The sequence below is a fragment of the Thamnophis sirtalis genome, unplaced genomic scaffold (assembly GCF_051295495.1).
Source record: "Thamnophis sirtalis isolate CommonGarterSnake01/CBP01778 unplaced genomic scaffold, rThaSir2_p1.2 scaffold_3, whole genome shotgun sequence".
In the NCBI taxonomy this organism is placed as follows: domain Eukaryota; kingdom Metazoa; phylum Chordata; class Lepidosauria; order Squamata; family Natricidae; genus Thamnophis; species Thamnophis sirtalis.
The window spans coordinates 148,634,961-148,646,712 of NW_028261383.1; the positions used below are offsets into that span (position 1 = coordinate 148,634,961).

General features: G+C 37.8%; 1 protein-coding gene across 1 annotated transcript; it reads right to left on the reverse strand.

Annotated features, from left to right (window-relative positions):
• Positions 1–5,351: 5,351 nt before the first annotated feature.
• LOC148048236 (uncharacterized) lies at positions 5,352–6,202 on the reverse strand. The gene has a single exon (XM_087711771.1). It carries the CDS (start codon positions 6,200–6,202, stop codon positions 5,423–5,425), a length of 780 nt encoding a protein of 259 aa, XP_087567897.1. The 3' UTR covers positions 5,352–5,422.
• Between the last annotated feature and the right edge of the window lie 5,550 nt (positions 6,203–11,752).

The following is an 11,752-nucleotide window of genomic DNA, read 5'->3' on the forward strand; positions in this document are numbered from 1 at the left end:
ATGGAGATATCCTGAGCAATTTATAAACACAATGAAAAACTGTACTCATATTACAAGCAGTCTATAATTTTTACAAATTGTTAGGCAAGCAGAAAGTGTGGTTCAAACAAGAATAGAAAAGTCCATTTTATAAATCTCCCAGACTTTGGGAAAATATTACAAGTTTTTGATTTCAATATTCTTGAAGAAAATATTATTTCTTAATATTATTTCTTAATATTATTCTTGAAGAAAACATAGAAAAAAAGAATACCAATAAGAAGTTTTGTGAACACTATTTTGGAAGAAGATGTTACTTATTAAATATCAATGAAGGTGCAATAGGTTTGTATGTATGCCATAAATAATGGAGAACAATGTTTCCTGTGTATACCATAAACATGCATTGCATTTACTAAATCCCACTTGTAACTATATGAAGGTATTGCTGGGTTTTTGTTTTAAAAGGTGTGGTTTCTAGTTTCAACCTTTTGTTTACTAGGTCTAAATGTTGAAATAATGTAGGGTGTAACTATTTGCAGTTTTCTCTTTCTGTGAAGTACTGCATGTATTTATAATTTGTATTTGTACAGTGGAGATCCCTATTCATAATTTGCAAAACCCTTGATAGGCTTCACTTGTTAATAGGCTTCAACTATTTTCAGTTATGTTATGTTCCCCTAGACACTAAAACCAAGTGTTCTGGAAACAGGACAAAGTAGGTCGAAACACTTTTTATCCTGGCATCAAACACCTCAGTTTTCATCAGCTAGATTTGTTATTGTGCCTCTTAATTACTTTAAATAAGGGAACCAAAAATATTTACAGTTTGAAAAGCTATATCTTTCTTAGTTTGGAGAAAGGGAGACTTTGAAAGTCATGGAGATTATTCAGTAATTTTTTTTTTAATTGAAAAAATTAAAAAGCTTTTACAAATATTTACCTCCCCTCCACCACCCTCCCCACTGAACCCACCCTCCCCAACCTCCCCCCCCCCGACTTCCCAGAGCAAATACAGGGTATAAATCTTTAACAATCATATTCTAAAATAAACTAAAAGAAACTTAGTATCATCTTTCATTTGTGCTTTAATTCCTCTTTTGTTAAACTAACTCTAAACAGATTATATCATTCCTTGCTTTTTCAGTCATAAGCTATCTGGAATTTCTTAGTCCCATATTTATTTTGAATATAATCAATCCATCTTCTCCACTCCAGTTTATATTTCTCATCTGAGTGATCCTTAAGATATGCTGATATTTTAGCCATCTCTGCTAAGTTTGTTACTTTTAATGTCCATTCTTGAATAGTAGGCAAATTTTCCTTCTTCCAGTATTGCACCACCAACAGTCTTGCTGCCGTTGTTAGGTTCAAAATCAAGTTAGTCTCTATAACAGTACAATCAGTAGTTATACCTAATAACTGAGGGTAAACCTTATCCTCTTTTTAAAAATATTTTGCATAATCCACCATATTTTTATCCAGAATGCTTTAACCTTTTTACAAATCCACCGTATATGGTAATATGTAGCATCAACACAATCACATCTCCAGCATTTAGGTTGTAAATTCGGATACATGCAAGCCAATTTTTTAGGATCCAAGTGCCATCTATAAAACATCTTGTAAAAGTTCTATCTCAGATTTTGGGCTTGCGTGAATTTTACATTTTTTACCCATATCTTTTCCCATGTGTCCAAGATTATTGGTTCTTCAAAATTTTGTGCCCACTTTATTGTACAGTCTTTAACTAATTCTCTTTCAGAGTCCATTTCTATTAGAACGTTATATAACCTTTTTATATGCATTTGACTTTGATCCCTAATTTGTTTTAGTAGATTGTCCTCGTCTTGCGTAATACCAATTTTCTGATCTTTTTTCCATCTGGCCTGCAACTGTCCATACTGAAACCATGTTTGGATTACCTTTTCCTCTTTTAGTACATTCAAGGATTTTAGCTGTAATACATCTCTTTCTAGGTTTAGGTTTTAGGTTTTATTAGCATTTGTAGGCCGCCCTTTTCCCTGGGGGACTCAGGGCGGCTCACAGAAAACCAGGGAGAGGGGAATACAACATTAAGACAACAACATATAATAAAATAGTAAGCAACATCCATTCATCATTCGGACGGGGTAGCGATTCTTATCCCCAGGCCTGACGGGCGAGCCAGTTCTTCAAGGCAGTGCGGAAGGCCTGGACGGTGGGGAGGGTACGAATCTCCACGGGGAGCTCGTTCCAAAGGTGCCATCTATATCTTTCTATAGTAAGAAGCTGTCTATATGTGGTTATATCCTGTTTTTGTGCTATACTTATGTTCTCTATTGCATGTCTGGGAATTGCCCACATAGGTATCTTATCGTTTAATTTATGTTGATATTTTTTCCAGACACGCAATAAAGCATTCCTTAATATATGACTTTTGAAAGTCTTATCCACCTTCTTGTTGTATATCAAATAAGCATGCCAGCCGTATATCAAGTCATGCCCCTCAATATTCAGTAATCTATCCTCTGTTGAATTAATCCAGTCACTAATTATTGATAAAACTACTGCTTCATAGAATAGTTTTAAATTTGGCATTTTCAAGCCTCCTCTCTTACGTACGTCTTGCATTATTTTAAGTTTAATTCTCGGTTTCTTCCCTGCCCAAACGAATTTGTTAATACCTTTCTGCCATTCAAGCAAATTTGCATCTTTTTAAAGTATTGGTATCATTTGAAAAAGGAATAAAAACTTAGGCAAGACATTCATTTTCACTGCTGCTATCCTTCCCAACAAAGACAATTGTAATTTCCCCCAATTTTTCATCTCTACCTGCATTCTATGCCATAATGGTTCATAATTATACTTATATAGTTTCCCATTTGAAGTTGAGATATAAACTCCTAAATATTTAACCTTTTTAACTATCTCACATCCTGTTATTTTTTTCTAATTCTTCCCTTTGATTAGTGTTCATATTTTTAACTAACATTGTTTTCCCTAGATTTATTTTAAACCCAGATACTTGGCCATATTGATTAATCATATTCATTATAACCTTGTAGATTTCCCTGGTTGGGTTAAAGTTATAACCAAGTCATTCGCAAATGCTCGTAATCTATATTGTTGGTGTCTAACCTTAATTCCCTGTAAATCATTTGACCCCCGTATTTTATTCAGCAATAGCTCCAGGGTTATAATAAACAATAATGGCGATAGGGGGCAACCCTGTATTGTACCTTTCTCGATTTTAAAAAAATTCTGTTAAACTTCCATTGACTATAATTTCTGCTGCTTGTTACTGATATATTGCATTGATTGATTGTAGAAAATACTCTCCAATTTGCATCTTTTGCATTGTTTTCATTAAAAATTGCCAATTCACTCGATCAAATGGTTTCTCGGCGTCTAGAAATATAAGCGCCGCGGGGACTTGGTTATTCTTTCCCAAATACTCCAATATATTAACAATTTGTCTTACATTACTTCTCATTTGTCTCCCTTGTATAAAACCAGTTTGATCATTATGGATCAGTTGCTGAGTAACCAACATCAACCTATTCGCTAGTATTTTGGTAAAAATTTTATAATCTGTATTGAGTAATGATATAGACCTATAATTTTTTGGTTGACTAAGATCTTGATCTTCTTTGGGTATCAACGATATAAAAGCTGTTCTCCAAGATGGAAGTACCTTTTCTTCCACTTGGATTTTGTTAAATAATTCCTTAAGGGGTTCTACCATTTCTAATTGTAAATTTTTATAGTAAACCGCTGTCAAACCATCTGTGCCCGGTGCTTTCCCAGCCTTTAACTGTTTAATTACCTGGAAGATTTCCCCGGAAGTTATTGGTTGATTCAATCTCTCCCTTTGCTCATCCTTAACTATAGGTATTTTTTCTTTGTCCAGGTATCTATCTATATCTAAGCCTTGTATTTTATCACCCGTGTACAATCCTGTAAAAAACTAAAGGAAGGACTTTTGGATCATATCCTGATGATAAACTTCTTTTCCTTTATAATATATTTTTTGTATATTACAAGATTTTTGTTTCTTCCTGGTCATATATGCTAACCATCTACCTGGTTTATTTGCATTGCAGAAAGTATTATGTTTAGCATATAACAAATTAGTAGCCACCTGGTCTGACATCAGCATATTAAATTGTGCTCGTAATAGGGTAATTGCCTTTTTTAATCTTCTTATCTCCTGGGTTTGCTATTAGCTCCTGCTCTTTCTTCCTAATCTCTTCCTTTAGTTCCTTTCTTTTTTTCCCTGTTTATGTCTACATAACTTGTTTAAATTTATTAGGACTCCTCTCATGTACGCTTTGCTTGCATCTCAAACCATTTCCATAGATGTACCCTTGTTCATATTAAAAACAAAATATTATCTCAACAATTTTTTACATTCATTGACATTTTTCTCATATCTAAATAAATTTTCATTTAACCTCCAACACCTTCTAGATTCCTTCCCATATTCCAATTCCATCCAAACCGGGTTATGATCCGTTAAGGCTCTGGAACATATCTTCGTCTTCTTTACCTTGGAAAGCAAATCATTTGTAGTTAATATGAAATCAATCCTAGAAAAAGATTGATGTCTATCAGAAAAGAATGTCAAGTCCTGTTCTTTAGCATTTATTTCTCACCAGATATCTCTTAGCTCCAGATCATCCATCATATCGAAGAAAGACTTAGGTAATTTTGCTCGCGTTTGGATATTTTGCAAAAACCCTTCTTGTCTTTCTTGGTATCCAAAACTCCATTCCAGTCACCCATTAATATGCAGGATCTATAGTCCCATTGTATTAACTTGGTATGGAGCATCTTGTAGAATTTGTCTTGTTGTTGATTGGGGGCATATACTCCCATTAAGAGTATCTTTTTCCCTTCTAGTAATAGTTCTATTGCAATATATCTTCCTTGAGAGTCTGCTTCAATTAGTTCAGCTTTCATATCCTTTCTTAGGTATATAACTTTACCATTTTTCTTCTCTGAGGCGGAGGTTACAAAATGTTCTCTAAGTCTTGCATTCATCAAATATTTCTGGTCATTTGTTCTAATATGTGTTTCTTGCAGGCAAATTATATCATCCTTGAATTGTTTCAAATAATGGTTTATTTTCTTCCTTTTCTGTGGTGAATTTAAGCCATTGACGTTCCAAGTTAAGAATGTAGTTATCATCTTTAGCTCCCTGAAGCTTTTTAAGAGCCATCTGGAAATCCTGTAGTTTGGTTTTCGGCCTGGCTCCTCCCACCGCTTCTGAGCTAGAATCTGTGGCTTCTTTAGCCATTGCATGAGCTTGTTGCAGAGCTTGTTGCTTCTTTAGTTCTTGTTCCATACGTCTAGTGACCACTCGGATTTGTCTTTGCTCCTTGGCTCCTTCTAATTCCACCAGAGGGGTCAGAACTTGGTCCACCTGCAATGATCCTTGAGTATCTTGCTGTCTGGTCTGTCATTCTTGCTCCCTTTCTCTGGGTCCTGGAGGCGGGGGATGTCCAGCCTTTAGTACATTGCTGTAAAAATCTCTAGCCTTCCAAACTGAGTTAAGACGATATCTTTGTCCCAGGGAGTTGACCACTAATCCGTCTGGAGCTTCCCATCTGAACTGTAACTGACGGGTTTTGAGTTCATCCACTAGGAATGCATAATCTTTTCTAGATCTCAACATTTTGGGTGGGATTTCCTTCAGAACTATCACCTCCTGGCCCGCAATCTTCAACTTGGTTTTGTAAGACTCTTGTAGTATCAAATTCCTCATATCCCTTGTGGCAAAGTACACTACAATGTCTCTTGGGAGTTGTTTCTGTCTGGCAATCCATGAATTAACACGATATATCTTGTCTATTTGCCAGTTGAAATCCCCTCTTGAGCGGCCCATCAATTGATCAAAGGCTTCTGAAAAAATCTCCTTCAGGTTTTCTTGATTTTTCTCTTTAAGGCCCCTTATTCTCAGAGCAAATTCCATCTGTCTGTATTGCAGCATTGTGATTTCATTTTCTGCATCGTAAACTTTGCCTTGGACCGCATCCATTTTAGTTACCAGATTAATATTGGACTCATTAACTTCTTCCACTTTTTCCTCCAATACAGATACATAGCCAGATAAGCACTTAAAAGCTTCTAAAATATCTTCTCTGATGTATTGGTTACGAATCTGAACTAACCCCTGAACCTCTTCCGAGATCTCCTTAAAAGCAGCAGAAATCTTCTCCTGTATTTTAATTTCTAACATGGCTGCATGGTCTTTTAAAGCATCATTTAAGACTCTTTATAATACTTATTGAGTTAAAGGTTCTCCAGCAGGAGGAGGGGGGGTTGGGGGGTAGCAATGACTGTAATTTACTTGTTGGGGCAGGGGAACTCCCCGCGCTTTTGGAAGCCAGTGTTGTTTTAGTTTGCTTTGAAGCCATTTCCTCAGTTAATCTTATCTTTCACCCAATTAATAAGTCCAGACAAACCACTTGTTCCAATTATTACTCTGTAGCTTGCTAATAAATCACTGCTGATTTAGTGATCTTTAAGTGATTTTGAGCTCTGTGATAGTTTGTAACATTATGGCACAACCCGCCTTCAGACTCTTCAGTACCATTTTTATCTTCTGTCACGTTAGTTTAATAGAAGGAATTTTTTAGAAAAATGGAGTTAGAGTTTGTTTACACATACAGTTGTAAGTTCTCCGGTATTTCTCTGCCTGTTGTGGATTCAAGTATAAATCAAACGTTGAGCTAGGGGTGGACGTGTGCCTTAGTTTCTGCAAAAAAGCAGAATGAATCCCGGGCACGGAGTTCACTGAGTTGCAGGGGAGCTCACTCCTTCCACACCCCAGAATTATCTCCTGGGGGGGTTAATGGAGCTCTTCCCAAGCCCAGCTGCTCACCCCCTTCTTCTTCACCCGAAGAGGAGGTAATCAATCTGTCAAACAGCTGATGAATGCTGTCCAGACAGCATAACACGATCTTGGGACTGGAACTGCTAAAGAAAAGCAGCTTCTTCAGATGACCAACTTTATTCAATACTTTGTTGTTGTTGTTAGTTGAAAAATCGTGTCCAACCCATCGCGACTCCATGGACAACATTCCTCCAGGCTTCCTGTCCTCTACCATCCTCTGGAGTCCATTTAAGCTACACCTACTGCTTCAGTGACTCCATCCAGCTACCTCATTCTTTGTCATCAGCTTCTTTTGCCCTCAATTTTTCCCAGCATTAGGATCTTCTCCAGTGAGTCCTTCCTTCTCATTAGGTGGCCAAAATATTTGAGTTCCATCTTCAGGATCTTCTAAAGAGCAGTCAGGGTTGATCTCCTCTAGGACTGACTGGTTTGACTGCCTTGCAGTCCAGGGGACTCGCAGGAGTCTTCTCCAGCACCAGAGTTCAAAGGCCTCAATTCTTTGGCACTCGGCCTTTCTTATGGTCCAAATTTCACAGTCATACATTGCAACTGGGAAAACTATAGCCATGACTATATGCACTTTTGTAATCCATGAAGGGGATTCAGTGCTTTATTCCTCACCAATTCTGTTATCAAATAGTTCTGCAATATTTTAATTCTTTTGATATTGCAATGCAGGGAATATACTCTATTAATCAAAAAGAAGCTATCTACTGAATAAATATAAATATGATTGATTTGGTAACTAAATTATGAATGATGCATTGCTGGTTGTTAAGTAAATATTGGCCAGTTTCATTCTGCCTGCCCATGTATATATATCAATCTGATCGCTCTTTCCTTGTTGTATCCTAAATTGTTGGCATTTCTGAATTCTGTTTGGTGCATATATAATTTTAAAAATATTGAAAGCAGGAAGACATCTAAAGCAGATAATACAAAATTTCACGAAAGCAGTAATTGCATTTTAATTTCAAGCAACTCCAGATAAAAATTCCTAGTTATTCTTGCTTTTCTCAGTTAATTGCTCCTACATTAGCAGCCAAACGTTTTTTCTTAGAGACAGCTATTCTTCCTATACTTTTTTTTTGCTGAAAATTAGTTTTCCTATGATTTTCATGACTGATTTTTACACCTTCCTTTCCAACCACCACAACAAATACTTTCCTCTACCATGTGTTTTCAAATGCAAATATGTTAATGAAAAAGTAGAATTGGGCATTGCTTACTCTTTGATTAATTGTTCCAAAAGTGCTTTTTCAAGAGGTGACTGGACTTTCTATAATTGTAATTTAATAAATTTATATGCCGCCCAATCCTGTAGGACTCCGGGCGGCTTACAAAAACAAGACTAAAAGATAAAAAGTTAAAAATAGGAAGAGAGGAAAACAAATTTAAAAGCAACACACCATACACTCAATCTTGGTGGGGCCGGACCTCGTTCGTGTGGTCAACAGCCCCAGGCCTGCCGGAATAGCCAGGTTTTAGTGGCTTTTTGGAAGGCCGAGAGAGTGGGAAGGGTCCGGATCTCTACGGGTAGATTGTTCCACAGGGACAGAGCAGCTACAGAGAAGGCCCTCCCCTGAGGGGTCACCAGCCGGCATTGTCCGGTCGACGGCACCCGGAGAAGGGCCAACCTGTGAGATCTTATTGGCCGTTGGGAGGTATATGGCAGGAGGCGGTCTCGCAGATATCCAGGTCCTAGGCCATGTAGGGTTTTAAAGGTAATGACCAGCACCTTGAAGCGCGTTCAGAGACCGATAGGAAGCCAGTGCAGCTCGCGGAGGATAGGTGTGACATGGGTGTATCTAGGTACACCCGATATCACTCGCGCGGCTGCATTCTGGACTAACTATAGTCTCCGAACACTTTTCAGGGGCAGCCCCATGTAGAGTGCATTACAGTAATCAAGCCTTGAGGTGACGAGGGCATTCGAAGTGCCTCCCGGTCCAGGTAGGGCCGCAACTGGTGCACCAGGCGAACCTGGGCAAAAGCCCCCCTGGTCACAGCCGACATCTGAAGCTTCCTGGATGGGAAGCGAAACGTCTTCAAAGAGAAACATCCATAGTCTCTTAGATACTTTTGTTTTTCTTTTTTAAAACTTTTTTTTACATATTTGATACTTAATTTTTAAATTATGGTGTTTGAAATTTTTAAGACCAAAAAACTATTTCTCAATGGGCAAAAGATCATACTCTGACCTCAACCATACTTATTCAGAAATCTGCCCTATTTATCTCAGTGGATTTCTACTTTACATGTTAATTTCCTGCCATTCTGACTTCTATTGCTGGAATTTGTAAAGGTCTAAAGTTTCATAGGGATGCAGTGGCTCAGTGGCTAAGACACTGAGCTTGTCAATCAGAAAGATCAGCAGTTCGGCAGTTTAAATCCCTAGCATCACACAATAAAGTGAGCTCCCATTACTTGTCCCAGCTTCTGCCAACCTAGCAGTTCTAAAGCACATAAAAATGCAAGTAGAAAAATAGGAACCACTTTTGGTGGGAAGGTAACAACGTTCTGTGCATGACCATGGAGAACACCTTCAGCCAGCACTGGCTCTTCGGTTTTAAAATGGAGATGAGCACCGCTCCCTAGAGTCAGGAACAACTAGCAAATATGTGTGAGGGGAACCTTTACCTTTAAAGGTTCCTTTTACTGTTTAAGTACTATAATATAGTACTATAATATAAATATAAAATAAAAGATCTACCCACTTTTTCTTCCTATTTCCAGAAAAGAATAAAAAAGAAAGGAAAACTCGCAGCAGTTGTTATAAAACAATGTGTTTTTTATATATGATTTTATATGATTTTAGCATACTAGGTCAGTGGCATCTGTAGGATTCTGCTCCAATGCATGTAGGAAAAGGCCAGGACTAGTGACAAGATAGCACTGCTTTGTGCTCAGCGTGACTCACCCACTGCCCCTACACACATAGGGCTTCACTTTCCTAAACTGTAAGCAATTATAAAAGTTAGATATTGATACTTGGAGGAAACATATTATTGTTACTATTCTAACTTTGAAATATTAAACAGCAATATTGAGCAGCTGAATTACATATAATTGAGTTTCTGAGAAAAAAGAACTATTTATTAAATTTGGTTCAAGTTATTAAAGTATTAGGTGTAAACTAACTTACAATGAAGAAATATGTACCTACTTTATTCTACTACTTCTAATTCACAGACAGAGTTTAATTCTTCAGTTAGACACTGCCAGAGAAGCAAACGATGGTGCCAGAATGCAGAATTTGTACAAGATGGTGGACAAGGTGGATGCTTATCAGAAGAAGCTTCTGGACAACTGGAAAGTTAGGCAGAATGTTGTAGAGAAGCAGCGCCAGCACTGCCTTACACAAATGGTTGATTTGTTTGCCCAGGTAAACGTACAAGTATGGATTGATAGCATAAAACCCCAGAAGTCTTACCTAGGCTAATAATCCACTGCTTCTCCACAGCTCTGGGGAGCTTATAAGCACTCATCAAATTCCCCATCCTCTGATATTTTGAGGCACTGTCATATCTGCACTTAGTGCTTACACTGTTCCTGCCCTGTGTTCATCCTGGCTTGGCTCAAAGGAGTTTATGAAAATCCTCTCAGGACTCAGATACTTTGGCCGCAGCTTGCAAGGTCAGTCTGGACTGCAGATTGCCACATACTTCCATTGTACAATTCCCCTGCAGCTGTGCCTTCCACCTTCTCTTCCAGGAAAGTATGGCCAACCATTTTCCTACTTATTTATGGTTCTTCTATCATATCCATATTTTTATAATTGCCTATGTGTATGTATGCAGACACATTTTATGCACACAAAAAAGAAATGTATACAAAGTGCAGATACAAGCAATGGCTTCTAAAAATCCTTTAGAGCCGAGGTAGCGCAGTGGTTAAATGCAGCACTGCAGGCTGCTTCAGCTGACTGCAGTTCTGCAGTTCGGCTGTTCAAATCTCACCGGCTCAGGGTTGACTCAGCCTTCCATCCTTCCGAGGTGGGTAAAATGAGGACCCGGATTGTTGTTGGGGGCAATATGCTGACTCTATAAACCGCTTAGAGAGGGCTGAAAGCCCTATGAAGCAGTATATAAATCTAACTGCTATTGCTATTGCTATCTATTTCTTTATGATATCTTTTAGACTTACTATTATTACGAATACCATAGTAAGTTTGGATGTTGCCAATTTGTTCGGAGATTGCCAAATTGGAGAACTTTGATGTCATGAATTTACAATTAATAATCATTCTACATTGGGGAAAGTTTAGAGATTAAAGAAACTCGCTATAGTAGCTTAAACTCACATGATGTTCATTTAGCTTACTAAGCCCCAATGTGGTATTGTGTATTATGTGTAACCCTAGTTAATTCTTGCTGATTAAAATGATATTTAAAGAATAGATAATGATTTAGCATGATGTATGAATCCAGCAGAGGTGGTATTCAGCAGGTTCTGATCAGTTCTGTAGAAAGAGTAGAGGAAATCTTGAGTAGTTTGGACAACCGGTAAATACCATCTCTGACTGGCCCTGCCCCCATCTATTCTCTGCCTCCTGAGTCCCAGCTGATGGAAGGCAGATAATAGATGGGGGCGGGGCCAGTCAGAAGTGGTATTCCTCCCAGCTTGAGGAAAGGGAGATTTTACAGTATCCTTCCCTTGTCATGCCCACCAAGCCACACCCACAGAACTGGTAGTAACAATTTTTGAATCCCACCACTGGAATTCAGTCAATAAGTTTTATTTTGCAATATGAATAAAGGTAGGAACCAGATGTTCATGATGGGGATGTTAATCCCTATGCTAGAATTAATTTGTAGGTAAGTATTTTTTACAAATAAAAAAATATACTTTCTTGATTTGTGTTTGATTTAGCAAGTTAGGAGTCCAAACCAA